This window comes from Rhinolophus sinicus, chromosome 7, assembly GCF_057876585.1.
Source record: "Rhinolophus sinicus isolate RSI-liver-muscle chromosome 7, RSI-T2T, whole genome shotgun sequence".
Lineage (NCBI taxonomy): Eukaryota > Metazoa > Chordata > Mammalia > Chiroptera > Rhinolophidae > Rhinolophus > Rhinolophus sinicus.
This window is the reverse complement of record NC_142507.1, coordinates 36,899,999-36,913,972: the sequence shown is the minus strand read 5'-3', so window position 1 is coordinate 36,913,972 and position 13,974 is coordinate 36,899,999. Positions and strand designations below refer to the sequence as shown.

General features: G+C 36.4%; 1 protein-coding gene across 5 annotated transcripts in view; it reads right to left on the bottom strand.

Moving 5' to 3' along the window:
* The window catches only part of TRMT13 (tRNA methyltransferase 13), a 74,535-nt gene that overhangs the window by 55,519 nt on the left and 5,042 nt on the right, over positions 1 to 13,974 (bottom strand). For all 5 annotated transcript variants that reach the window (XR_012491816.2, XR_012491817.2, XR_012491818.2 and 2 more), the window contains exons 4-9: positions 7,576 to 7,638; positions 7,312 to 7,381; positions 7,046 to 7,152; positions 6,520 to 6,687; positions 4,567 to 4,636; positions 1,307 to 1,381 (exon numbers count right to left, since the gene is read on the bottom strand). Coding sequence is in view for 2 of the 5 variants with exons in the window: in XM_019747016.3 (XP_019602575.2) it covers positions 1,307 to 1,381; positions 4,567 to 4,636; positions 6,520 to 6,687; positions 7,046 to 7,152; positions 7,312 to 7,381; positions 7,576 to 7,638 (553 nt within the window). In the remaining 3 variants the exon portion in view is untranslated. The remainder of the gene's footprint in view (positions 1 to 1,306; positions 1,382 to 4,566; positions 4,637 to 6,519; positions 6,688 to 7,045; positions 7,153 to 7,311; positions 7,382 to 7,575; positions 7,639 to 13,974) is intronic.

Genomic DNA, 13,974 nt, shown 5'->3' with positions numbered 1-13,974 from the left:
GGTGTGTAGCAGATGGGTCTGAGTAGATAAAGGACAGGTCGTGGAAGGAGCCCACGAGAAACGGAGGGAAAGAATGGCAGAGATGGAGAGGGAAAAACCAGGAAAGAACAAAGTCACAAAGGAGAAGGAAACAGAAATTCAAGAAGGGCAAGCAACTGTGGCAAAGATTTTTTTCAGTAAGATAATGATAGAACGATGAAGGGGGAATTCAGATACAAGGGGTCAAGGGGGGAATAGTATATGGAACACAAGAAATGGCCAATATAGATTATATTTCTCAGAAATTTGGGTTAGATGGGTAGGAGTAAAGAAGTATGCTTTTTTTCCCTCCCCAGGATAGAACTGGTTTATTTCAGAGGCTTTTATGAGGGTTAAATGGGATAAGTACATAAAAGTCATCTAAAAACTATGAAGGATAACAAATATTTAATACTCAAAGCCATTTCCAGTCAATTTGAATATTGTCTTATGGAAGCTCCAAGTTCCACATATGGGTGGATGATGAAATTAGTAAGGGCCAGGAAGAAGATGGAACAACAGTTATCATTTATTGAGCACTTATATGTGCAAGACACTTTACATGTAATGTGCTAAATTATATATTATTATCCCCATTTTACAGAGAAGATAACCCAAGCTCATAAAGGTTAAATAATTTGCCAAAGTTATATGGCAGAATTGAACCCTGGACTATCTGATTTCAAAGCCCATGCTCTTTCCCCTATACCATGCTAAATCTGGATCGAAGTGCTAAGACAAGACATCTTTGATTTTTTTATCTAACATTTCTTTTTTTTTTTAACTTTTATTTGTGTTTTTCTAGGACCCATCAGCTCCAAGTCAAGTAGTTGTTTCAATCTAGTTGTGGAGGGCGTAGCTCACAGTGACCCATGGCCCATGTGGGGATCAACCGGCAACCTTGTTGTTAAGAGCACCATGCTCTAACCAGAGTCCTTGCGAAGCAACTCCTCTAAAAAAGATCAGTAGCTTCTGGGGTGGAATCTACAGTTTACACAAATGATTCATTTCCTTTTTTGGTTGAAATATAACCCAAAGAACTTTAAGGTCCCATATGACGGAGTATTTACACACAAAACCCTTACTTAATTCATCCTATATAATGGCCAAATGAGCAGACGAGTAGGAAGGTCTGTATCTGACATAACACAGGGCCACTGCTACTATGACGATTAAGGAGCTGTGAACCTAGTGATATAAACTATTCAAAAGAGACTACTGAAATGGTTGGGACCATGTTAAGCTAAAACTTAGTGTTAATCAAGACATTATTAGTACATTTACTTACCTGTAGCCACACCACACAGATGCTTGCCAATTCCTACCACAGGTAGTTTTTCTTTGCTTAGCACAGGAATCTTGTCTGAAATAAAAGCGAATGAGAATTAGTTTCCTTGTGAGATAAGGTCTTAATGTGGCCTCCCAAAACAGAGAACCAACTAGAATCTATGAATTTTAGGGCTGAAAGAGACTAGAACAAAAAATTCTCACTTTGAAGCTTCAAAAGAAGAGACTCAAAGACACAGTGACTTGATAAGTAACACAGATGACTACTGACAGAGCCAGAATTGGAGTTAAAATTTCTTGACTCTTGAGAACTGACTCTGGGTGATCAACACACAATGTGATATATAGATGATGCATTACAGAATTGTACACTTGAAACCTATGTAATTTTACTAACCATTGTCACCCCAATAAATTTTAAGTAAAAAAAAATTTCTTGCCTCTTAGGCCAATGCTATTTCTTCTACACTGACTGGACTTCCCTCTGCCAAAGCCTTATTTTGCTAAATATTATTAACCCATTGACAAAAGGACTCAAAACTTTCTCCACTAGATTAATTATGCATAAATAATAGATGTAATAATATATGAATAATATAATCAACACATAATGTATTTAAAACATATTTAAAATGCTATGTTCAATATTCTAATCAAACTAAATAGAGCTTTGAATATATCTTGATCAAGAATAAAATATCTTAGTTTTTCACACTGTTGTGAATAAAAGAAAGTATTCATCAAAGTCCTATTAAAGTAAAAAAAATGTCTACAATATAATGCAGTAAAATGTACTATATCACAGTCATGGCTTCCATTTTCTTCCACTCTTTATTTTCCTTCTTGTAAGATTCTGAAATAAAAACCATGCTTCTCCCTATAAAGCCAGCTACAGTACCTAACACAATGAATTCCCCAACATAGGCACTTAGTAAATATTTCCACTTTTCTGCTGTTTGCTTTCAGAGGTATCCCATGTTGGCAGAATTGATAACAAGTAAAATAGTTTGCCCATGTCAGGGAATACAGAGGTTTAAATTAGGTGCTTCAAGAAACTTATCATTCACTGGAGTGAGGAGAAAGGATGTCTAAGAAAGCTCTTCCACTTTTATGCTTGAAAATTGCTTCATTTATTTTCTCTCCTATTTGTTTGAACTTAAAAAATAGGGCAGATGAACTTCTGGGAAAAGACGGCAGATCGAATACAAGCACCTAGTTTGCTACCTCCTAAAACTCCACCAAAATAAAAATAATTTTTTTTTTTAAATGCTGGAAGAAAAGGAGACAGAAGATGTGGGATAATATGTGGGGGAAAAAATCCAACCTAGGAGAGTGAAGAGAATCCCTAGAATGAGACTGAAGAGAGTTTTAAGGTTGACAATTGTGCCCCAGCAACAGAGGGCATCCAGTCTGGATTGAAACCTGTCTGAAGGACCCAGGAAAGAATTTTTCAGGAAGATGGAAACTGATAGAATATTTGATGTATGTGTTATGCTAAATACGTTTTTAAAAGACAAGTTAACAAAACTGTAAGTTAATTATTAACTCTACAAATAAAATTTGTACAGAGAAAAGTAACTTAATTTATTACACAGCACAGCTGTGAAAAAAATGACTTAATCATTAAATGCATACTAGGAAGATGAGGAATGGGAAGTGTATACATCTGAGGTGGGGGAGAGGTAGCAAATCTTTATCTCCCATAGGGAAAACTCAACAGACGACACTTGAAAAAACAAAAAGCAAAAATATAAGCCTGTTGTTAAAGACAAGGTAAATACAAAATTCACCTATAAGAGGTGAATGTGGTTGTCTCTGAAGAGAGAAATGGCAAGGAGGGAAATGGCTGGTACTGTTTTTATAACAACTTGTAGGACTTGTAGAAATATTTGACTCTTAACCACACATATGTAACTTTAAAAGCAAAAAAACAAAAAACAAAAAACAAAAGACAAAAAAACAAACAAAAACAAAAAGAAAAGGGGGGGATATTCGCAGCGAACTCATTCAATAGATACTTCCTATTCTTTCTCTTCCCCTAAAATGATTAATAGTAAATTCCCACCCTGGACCTCAGAAAGGAAGTCCTCTAAGTAAATGCCACCTTTTACCCATTTTGAAACTACCTTTAATCACTCTCAGTATGTCATTAAATAACTCTTTTATTTTAAACATAAAATTTAAAAAACCTGAAGTATGGAAATCAGCAGATTACAATCCACATTTTCATTGGTAGCTATAATATTGGGTAGGTCACTGTTTAGCATGAGACATTTCCCAAAATTAATGTAAATTCTAAAGAGCAGTATTGAACTAGACTGTAGATATTTGCCCAATCCCTTCTTTATTAATATCTCTTTTATTTTGTTTTAAAAATATGGGATGAGGGCACTTGGTAAGCATAGAAGAGTCATATAGGAACTATTCAAGAAATATAGTAGGCTATTTTAATAAGTTAATAAGAATTCAGTACATAGCACAAAAATTGGGGATTCACAACCTCGGAAAATATATTCAGTTAAATAATTTTTAATACAGTGATTTATATATAAATACTGGGTTGCTTCATTAGCCTGCATTACAATTAGTGGATGAAAGAGGTTGCTGGGCTATGATTGTATTATTTTCATTTTAAATAATATGAAAAACTATAAAAAGGTACATAAAGGACACTAAAGAGTATGATTTAAGGTGTGTGTGTGTGTGTGTGTGTGTGTGTGTGTGTGTGTGTGTGTGTGTGTGTGAGAAATGTGAGTCCCATAGAGATGAGTTAGTATTTTCTTTGGTACAATTTAAAATTCTAGGAAGCATAGCTTACATATTAGCTAGGAGAGAATTATCTTATTTCTTTAATAGTTTAGTAAAGTTATGTTAGCTATAGGCAGAAGATTAGTGCATGGTATGAACAGATTCAATAATTTAAACATGACAAAGAAGCAACATAAGGATATATTATCAAAAACGTTAAACTCTTCCCTAATATGACAATTCATTTCTAATTGATACTGAAAAACAACTTTCTAAAGTTTCAACTCTATTTCAATTTACATCTAAATACACAGCTAACTTCTCAAGCCCTCTATCAAACACTAATTCACTTTTCAAAATATACACTTAATATATAATATTCTATATTAGCAATGAATAATTTTACCATGTTTTCCTTGAAGCACTGTTCTGTATGATTGAATTTCTAAGCAACCCTCAGAGTTCAAAACTTCTATAATTTATGGTAGAGCAACTGAAAGTTATGCAACTTACTCAAACACAAGTGTTGAATATCAATTTGAAGTCTTTCAAACATTGAATTTTTTCTGTGTTTGCCATCTACCTGCATAAATAGAACATTATTATAACAATGGTGTTTTATATTTAAAAAAAAAGCTTTATGAAAAGACTATGTTTTAAATCCAGAACAAATAAGTTTCACATTGTTTTTTAGTATTTAAAAAGAGGATCATTAATAAAAAAATTTAAGATTGACTATTCTTTGATGAAAACTCGAAAGAATATCACACATTTTTATACATCTTGAAAATGTTATTATATGTATACATTCTTTCCTTTAACTCTAAACATTCCCAATTCACTGGTGAAGGAACTAAGGTTCACTAGGATTATCTGCCTGCTCCTTTATCTTTGTCAGCCCCTAATACTCTATTTTTGGCTCATTCCTCTTCTTACTCTCCCCGAAAGATCACAACCATTCTAATCTACATCCATGTGCCAATGGCTTACAAACCTGCGCTGTGGCCCAGACCTCTCTGATGAGCATCAGACACATGTCCGATTGTGAACTAGAAAGCTCAACTCCAACAGCAAACTCATTCAGAACTAAACTCAGTCTTTCTCCCTCCAAACCTATTCTTCCTCTTCCTATATTCCCTTTCTCAGGAAAGGGCACCACTTAGTCACTTAAGCCATAAATGTCACCTGAAGTAATTCCTTCTCTCTCATACTTTATGAATAACAAATGTCCAAGTCTTGCAGCTTCTGACATCTTAACCTTTCTCATACTCTTCCTTTACTCTCCATCCCAGGGGCACAGCCTTAGCTCTGGTCCATTTCTTACTTAGATTATTGGATAACAACGATTTCATACTTAATCTCCCTACTTCAAGTTTTAGACTCTTTGATATAGCTTTAATGGTACTGCTAAGATAAACTTTTGAAAACCCTTTTTTACTTACTATACCAACTCTTATACGTATATTCTTTCAGTTTTGTCTCAGCTATCATTTTCTATAGGAAACTTTCTGTGACCCTCATTAGACTGAGGTTGGCGTTCTATCTTCATGCTCCTATAGCATCTGGTACTTACCATTCCCATGAGACACTTAGCATGTTGAACCAAAATAGTTATAAGGCTACCCCACTAGATGTAAACTTCTTGAAGACAGGAACTACATCTTGTTTCCACTGGATCCCCATAATGTAGCAGGATAAAGTCATACTCTTTCCATAGCATAAATGAGACTTTCCATAGTTTAGCCCTCCTCTCTTCTCATCACTGCTGAACTCTACTTCACATGTGCTCCCATCACACAGAAATGTTTCCCTGTTGTTTCAGGCATTTGGTTATACTAGTCTTGCTTCCTAGAATGCGTCTCAAACTCTCTATCTAGCAAACACTAAGTCACCTTTCAATATATAGCTCAAGTATCACCTTTTCTGTGTAGTCAATTGCCATCCCTTCCCTGCAGGAAAACTTGTCATTCCCTCCTTTGATAAGCTCTGTGCAGACTTTTCTTGTACTTTAACACTTTTCTATAATCGTTCATTGATTTCTCTCTCTCATATATATATGTAAGTCATAGATGATAGGGGCCTTGTCTTATTTGACTTTACCTATTCAATGTCTTTCATGGTGCCTGGCAGTACACTCAATAAATGTTTACTGAGTGAAGAGTTAGTAAGTGGCTCAGGTAGGACTGAGACCCCAAACTTTAACTCCTACCTTGAGCTTGGCTCTCTCCATATATTTTCTTGTCTCTATAAATAATTTTAAGAACTCAGATCAATGGACTATCAACATTTGGATTTTAAAAATCTACCCTCAGTTTAAGTCAATATAATTAAAATGCAAACTATAATAAAGACAAAAAATTCATTTTCTTTAAGAGACATGTTTCTATCATTTTTTCATTTTTTCTTTTTAATAAGAAAAGTGCAAACAAAGTTTGATTACTAATATACTATAATAGTTTCACTTACCTTGAATCTTGTGGTCATCTTTTCTACTAGGATGAAGTGAACTTTTTCAGCATCTTTTAAGGCAATATCAATCCAATGAGATAATTTTCCCTTTCCTGCTCCAAACTCAACAAAGCATCTTCTTGGACCAAGTAATTTTAATTTTTCAATGTTACCTAAAATAGAAGCCTGCAAACTTCACGAGATTATTTTATAAACCAGAACAAACACATTTGGCTCAAATGGGAAAATAGCAAGATAATTTCTACATGAGGCAGCATGTTCATATTGATAATTTTTGTTGGCTTTAAATTTTTAAATTTTTTCTCTTGCTTTAAAATATTTAACACGCAGCACTCAGAACCATATCCATGCCAAAAGTTTTTTATATATGTTTATACATATTTTTTTGAAATGGAAAGATTCTCTACCCTGAAAGATAAAAGTAAATGAAATGTCATTAATAACTATATTTAGAAAGAATAGAATGTTAGCTAGTGACAAACAAAAGGCCATTTTCAGTAGCATTATTATGGCCTAAACATACCTGCTGTTTCAGGTGTTTGGTTGCAGAATCACCATTTTTAGGGTCATTAAGGGCATCATGCAATGCTGGATGGGACATAATTTGATCTTTAAGTGTAGAGTTCAAACCTGTACCAAATATAAGCACAATAGCTTAAGCAACCAAACATGAAACCGTAGGGCTCTGAACAATGTAGTAGCATCTTTTAAAACACACCGGCATCAATTCATATATCACCTAATTGTTGTTCTTCAAAAACTTGAACTTGCAACTTTAGGCAGACTTACCTTCACTTGCTTTTCTCAATTTCCTAATTAAACTTTCCAAATGTTCTTCAGAGAGAGAAGAAATTGGAACCTATATACAAAAAAAAATGGAGCATAAGCTGGTCTGGGAACTAACCATCACTAAGAATATTAATTCTATATGAAACTGAATTCTAAATTCAAACAATCAATTTATTCCAAACAAAAATTGGAACCTAGTTTATTCATAATGTGGAGCGAGCTTATAAACAGCTTTTAAAATTAAATAGTAAGTCAAGTACTTACTAACTGCTCAGGTATGTCTGCTTCATCTTTTAAGCCTGCATTTATATCTTGAATAAAGAAGTCCTTAAAAAAACAAAACCATAAAAATACTGTTATTAATGTGAAGAGCTTACAAAAACTAAGCTGAAAACTGATCCTTTCCTTTTCCCCATACTCTGTACTCACCATCCTCCCTTCCTCCCATTCATTTACCCATTAATTATTGAGTACCTGTCCTTAATTTGCTTTAGGTGGTGACGATTCGTCACAGTAGAGAACTTAGACAAAAATCTGTGGTCATGGTCTTATATTCTAATAAGGTGGTTATGAGAATAAACATCTGTACTCTAAAAGAAATTCATTAGTAATTTTAATGTCTATAGCACAGACTGAGGACTGTACCAGCTTTGTTTATGGTGTTAAAGCAAATACAACAAAGCATCAACTACACATGGCTGTTTATCAGATGGGCGGCACGGCCAACAAGAGAGATAAGGTACAGATATCATAACAGTTTAGGTCTGATTTCTTCAATTAAAAATACTAATTAAAGTCAAAAACAGAAATATCCTTAGATACTATATTGTTCTTCTTTTTTCATCCCCCTAAGCTCTGGTTGCTCCCCACACTTCGAGGCATCCCTGCATCTATTCCCTCACACCAGGTCCCTCCCCATGACTGGACTCCCCCCATGACCAGATGCCCCCCACACACTCTCTATCCAGGCCCTACATACTCCATGCCTATGTTCTGGGCCCGCTTCACACCCGCCCCACCCTCCTCAAACACATTCCCAGGGCCCCTTCCAAGCCCTCTGGAGGTTTGGTGGTAACAATGTGGCTAATGAGTATCTTCAATTCAAAGAATATTTAAGACTGGGCACTGCACAGGCAACTGTGAGACACCCTGACATCCTGCTGCTCATATATGGAAAACACTCAGCAGAGGTTTCCCCAAATTTGACAACACCCAAAACGTTCATAAGACGTTAGCAATAATGAATTATGAAACTGAAAGCAAGTTTTCTAATATATCAGTAAACAGTTTTTAAAGAGTGGGTCAGTCATGCTAGAAGACTGAGTTATCATCCTGTCTTTCTCATTGAAATTATTTTCATTTTACATGTTCTATTTTAAATATTCTAAATCAGTATCATATGAAGCAGTGGCTCTGATTATGTAGTTAATGTTATCAGTGTTGAGGTAAGAATGTCCAAACCTGTAGAGAATTTTTCTTGTAAGAGTTTATTTTAACCACAACTGAGGACATATACCAGGGAACAAGATCTCAAATGCTCCCTGTATTGTTTAAACGAACATAGTGAGATCATTCTAGTCCATCTTCACACAGATTCCAGGTCAGGCTCTAGATCAGCTACGTTCTGTTCCTTCCCCGACCCACATGGTAGCCACCAACCTTGAAATATGGCTAGTGTGACTAAGAAACTGTATTTTTAATTTTATTTAATTTTAATTAACTCAAATTTAACCAGTCACCTGCTAGTGACTACCATATTGGACATGTTGCTATAGATGATAATAATACTGGGTCGTATATTAATTTTTGCTCCAAGAGACACATTAAGGCTTATTTTTAGGGGATGTCTTATTTTTTCATGTACAGAAATCTACATTTATTCAAACACAGTCATGTCATCTTCTTCTGGAACATCGCCATAACTCTTGAGACCCCAAATTCTGGCTTGAATTTCTTGTGACTCCATTTCCTGTAGAACCATTGGGCCCAATCTCTCATGTCCAGCAACAGAGCTCTCCTTAAATGAGCACCTCTTGTCCATGTAGCCTGCTCATAGTGCATTGGCAACACAGCTGTCAGTGCTTTTAGCCCATGAATTCTTCACCCAAGTCATGACCTCTTGCAGGCTAGGCTTCACAAAGTTTCCATGCTGATTTCTCTCCATTCTATTTTTAGTGTAGCCATTGATTTCCATGCGCAAATGGTCCTTGAGTGGCTTGTTTATTGCAATATCAAGAGTCTGGAGAGAGGCAGTCATTCCTGTGGGAATCATTATTTGATCTATTCTTCTCTCTGCAAGGAAGTTCTTCATATCTTTAGCATGGTGAGTGCTGGCTGAATCCCAGACTAGCAGACCTCTTTGGCCACCTCGCAAAACAAGTGGCAGCATTAAATTGACCCACTTCCTTATAACTACTTGTGTGCACCAGGCTTTTTTGGTTTCAAGAACATAAATGCCTGAAACACGTTCAACCTTTCTTGCCCTTAGTGATGATTAGAGGTGGGGTTTTCTTTCCATCCAGATGAATTGCCAAAATACAGGTAACACGTGCACTTTGGTAATCAGTGAAGGGAATGTAGGTTGACGAGGCACCCCTCTAATCAATTGTTGTTTGAGATCCTTGGCCCATAAACACTGCAGTCTCATCCATAGCAATCATGTTGGATAGTTGACATTTAGAAAAGTCGATGCCATCAACAAAGGACTTGAATGCAAGTGCATGTTTAATAACTTCAGTATCTTCCAGCTTGAACAGTGTTGTCGATCTTAGAAACAATTCATATTGCTGAAGGAAGCCATCTAGCCAGTGTTGTGATGCTTTGAATTCTTCTGTGGATATTTTTAACTGTGGTGCCATTTCAAGGGCAAATGCTTGAATATCAGCCCTGCGCACAACCAAAGCCTTTGCTTTCCTGTCAGCAATCCATTCACAAATGATGTCTTCCAGCTCAGGAAATAATGGTTGCCGACCTGATCCACACTTGTGCTTCTTAGCATTTCCCTCATCCACCTGTTGACTGAGGTTATCGCACTCTGCTCGCCATTTTTGGACCATCTGAAGATCCAACTTCTTCTCTTTGCAGAAAGCCGTGAGATTCTTGCCCCGGGAGTCTTCCACGATTCCTTTCTTGTACTCAGGAGAATAGCTCTTTCTTTTTGCACTCATCTTGTCTGGGGGTCAAAATATTATTCCCTATAAATCTACCATTAAATCAAGTGTTAACTGAAGGTTTACGAGACAGGAGTGGCAACAAAAATGATGACAGTTAAGAATGATGGTCCACATAAAAGCGATGAAAAATTGCAGGCACCAAAATTCAGAAAACGTTTCTTTATTTCACATGAGTGCATTAAGTACGTCTGTTACAACACATGACTTATTGAATTATGAAGATTCATATTAGACACAACCACGTCCATTCGTTATCAAGTGCACACATTCGTGCGTTGTGTCTGTACTCCGATTGGTTATTTGGCAGTAAGTCTCGAGGTCATCTGTTTACATAGGCATTTACCTCTCATCGAAAGGCGCCTGCTTGGGTATTTACAAATACTTAATTATAATTTATATTATCATTTAAGTATTAATGTCAATATTATTTATTCATAATTATGTATTATTATTTTATAATTCAATACGTCCCTCCTGTGTGGCAACGGCTGTACTAAATGAGTCCGTCTGACTGACAATCTTAACTGGGGCTTATTTTTGGGTTAGGGCTTATATTACGAGTATCTTGAAAAATCATGCTAGGGCTTACTTTCCGGTTACGTCTTATTTTGGGGAAATACGGTAGTACTATTTCTACAAATCTTGTTTTAAAAGTAAAAGCAACTCATGGGACAGTATGCATAGTAATAAGCTTTTGTTACTCATATGGCAGAAAGGTAACACGCTGATTTTGTGTTGCAACCTTTCGCTACATGGATGATAATGGAAACCAGTGATTAAATGGAACAGGTGAAGACAGCAGGTACTGCAATGATTTGTGGGATGACTGGCAAACTGTAATACAAAATTAGCTATAACTACTCTAATTGGATGTGTTCTTAGTTTAAAATGGTTGCAAAGAGTACTCCAAGCAGTGGTGTTGGGGGCCAGATTTTTAAATGTGAAAACTACTTATATTGCAGAAACTTATCACCAACTTACTGTCATTTGGTATATGAAATTTTGAAAAAGTTGAACAGTTTTACAAAGTAAAGCAGAATAATGGTAAGACTTTACCTGGGTGCCTAGTTTCATTTATACATAGTGTACTAGATGAACACTGTTCTGCATTTCTTTCCTCCATCTCATCATCCCACTGCTTTTCTTCTTTTCCTTTCCACTGTGTTCCACTGCACACCAATGAATCCATGACGGGGTGTTCCATTTTTAATAAATTCACCTCTTCTTTCAGAACACATCTTCCCAGACACATATTCCACTTGCTTTAACTAAAACCTGGACTGAGGTTTTAGTTAAACCTCAGGAGTATAACCTTCACACTACTTGAAATTAAAGGCAACGTTCTTTCTTTTTACTAAGGGGCCAACTAGGGTGCTCATGTTTTCTCTTCAACACATCTTAACGTAAAAATACCTTCTCTGAAGTTTATGCCATCTGGCCTAGCGGTTCTCAATTGAGAGGCATTTGGAAATATATGGGGGATATTTTGTTGTCAGAATGACTGAGGGATGCTACTGGGAGACAATTCTCCACAGGCCTCTCAATTATCTGAAAGTCCTACAGAGAAATTGACCTTTGTCCCAGATCATCTTTTCAAGGATATCTGTATACTAAGCAATCTTGGAAGACAGAAAGTGTCTCCTTCTAGAGCAGACGGCAGTCTTACTTACTGTACAGTATAACAAAGAAATGTCTACTTGTGGAACAAAGGTCAGGCAGGTTTCCTTACTGCCCATTTAAAAAAGATCTGTGTTTCCTAAGTTTGAGGTTCTCTAGCTACAGTACAAGCTGTACACAAACATGTGCTACATCCAGCTAGGCCCCTTTGTGTTGGCTCCATGGGCTTTAGGGAACAAGGGAAATTGATGCAGACAAGAACTTCACGTTGCTTGGTGTGCAATTAGTAATAAAGTCCTTTGAATCTGACCCAGGAATCTCATATCTTCTGCCAGCAGCCACAAACCTGTGACAGGCTAACTTATTTGCTTGAAAATAAGATGCTGTTCTTTCCTCTAAGTCCAGTCAATATGACCACGTTTTCAAACCTCCCGACATAGTAGCTCTTCTTGACCTTCTTAACTCTAATGACCTTCACTCCACTTCAGCAGACTATTTCTGTGGGCCATCTAGACTCTGGCATTACTGTAAACTATTTAACTTTTGAAATCTTAAACTCCATTAGCCCATTCTCTGACCATAACTTTGTAATACGTTAATACACAATATAGTGATCTCGTGCTCCTAATCATATTCTTCTACTTTTTAAAGACCTCGATTTATCTTTTCTCAGCTAATTTCTGGTGTTCTTTTCATGCCATCCATTCTGATTGCCCAGTGTCATCCTTATCATCAATCTGGTCCTTCTGTCACAAACCTCCTTAGAAAACCTAATGGCTGCATTAATATGACTTTTAACTCCTAACATCTGGCCTGCTGAACACTGCTGAAGTAACCACCCAGACATTTGTCTGGTGCGAGTTCAAATTCACATCTCCATCCTTAGTCTGACTCTCAAAGATGCCCAGCAATTATTCTTCATAACCCTAATTCTAAACTTTTACCTCTTTCTTCAAATTTCCTACTACACCATCATCCCCCTCAATCACCTTGTCTCTTACTATAGCTATTAAATGACAACTTTCTCAATTAATAGCCTGTCAGCTCAAATTTGTCTGAACTGATATCCACTTTTACTCCTCCCCATATACCTCAGTGGAAGAGCTCTTTCTCCTCCTATTACCTCTTCTACATCTATTTTGTTCCTTATCTCCCTCCTGATTCCTGAGTAGCTTTACACCATCAATGATGCTCTCCTTTCCATTTTTTTCTTTTACTGGCTCATATATAAAACTAAATTTAATCCCATTTTAAAACACACTCCCTGTATGCTACCTTCCTCTAACTACTATTCTAACGCTCAAGTTCCACTCATAGCCAAGTTTCTTGAAAGAATAGTCTATGCTTGTGATTTCTACTGCCTTATGTTCCATTTACTCATATATCATCCCAATTTGATTTCTGCCCACTCTACTCTAAATACGCATTTTGTGAAATTCTTTGTTTTTAACAACGACCATATTGCCAATCCAATGGATCCTTTTTGGTCCCTATCTTACTTGATTTCTTTGTGGTGACTGACACTGTTGATCACTCTCTTCTTTTTGAAATTCTCCTTCCCCTGGCTTCTTAATACATCATGCTTCTCTGGTTTTTCTCTTTCTTACCTCTCCAGCCACCCCTTCTCAATATTTTTCTATGGTTCCTGTTAGCAGTTCACCCTTTAATGTTAGTGTCACCTAGAGTTCTATCCTTGGTCTTATGCTGTTCTTCTTGCCTATCTCTCAAGTCTCATCTTCTACTCAGCCCTCCTCTTGCTCTATACTCCAGCCATGTGAAATGCCCAGTCCCAGACAAAGCCATCTAATCTCTCACTTCTAGGCCCTTACACATATTTTCTTTTTTGTCTGACTGATTCTTCTGTGACCTTTAG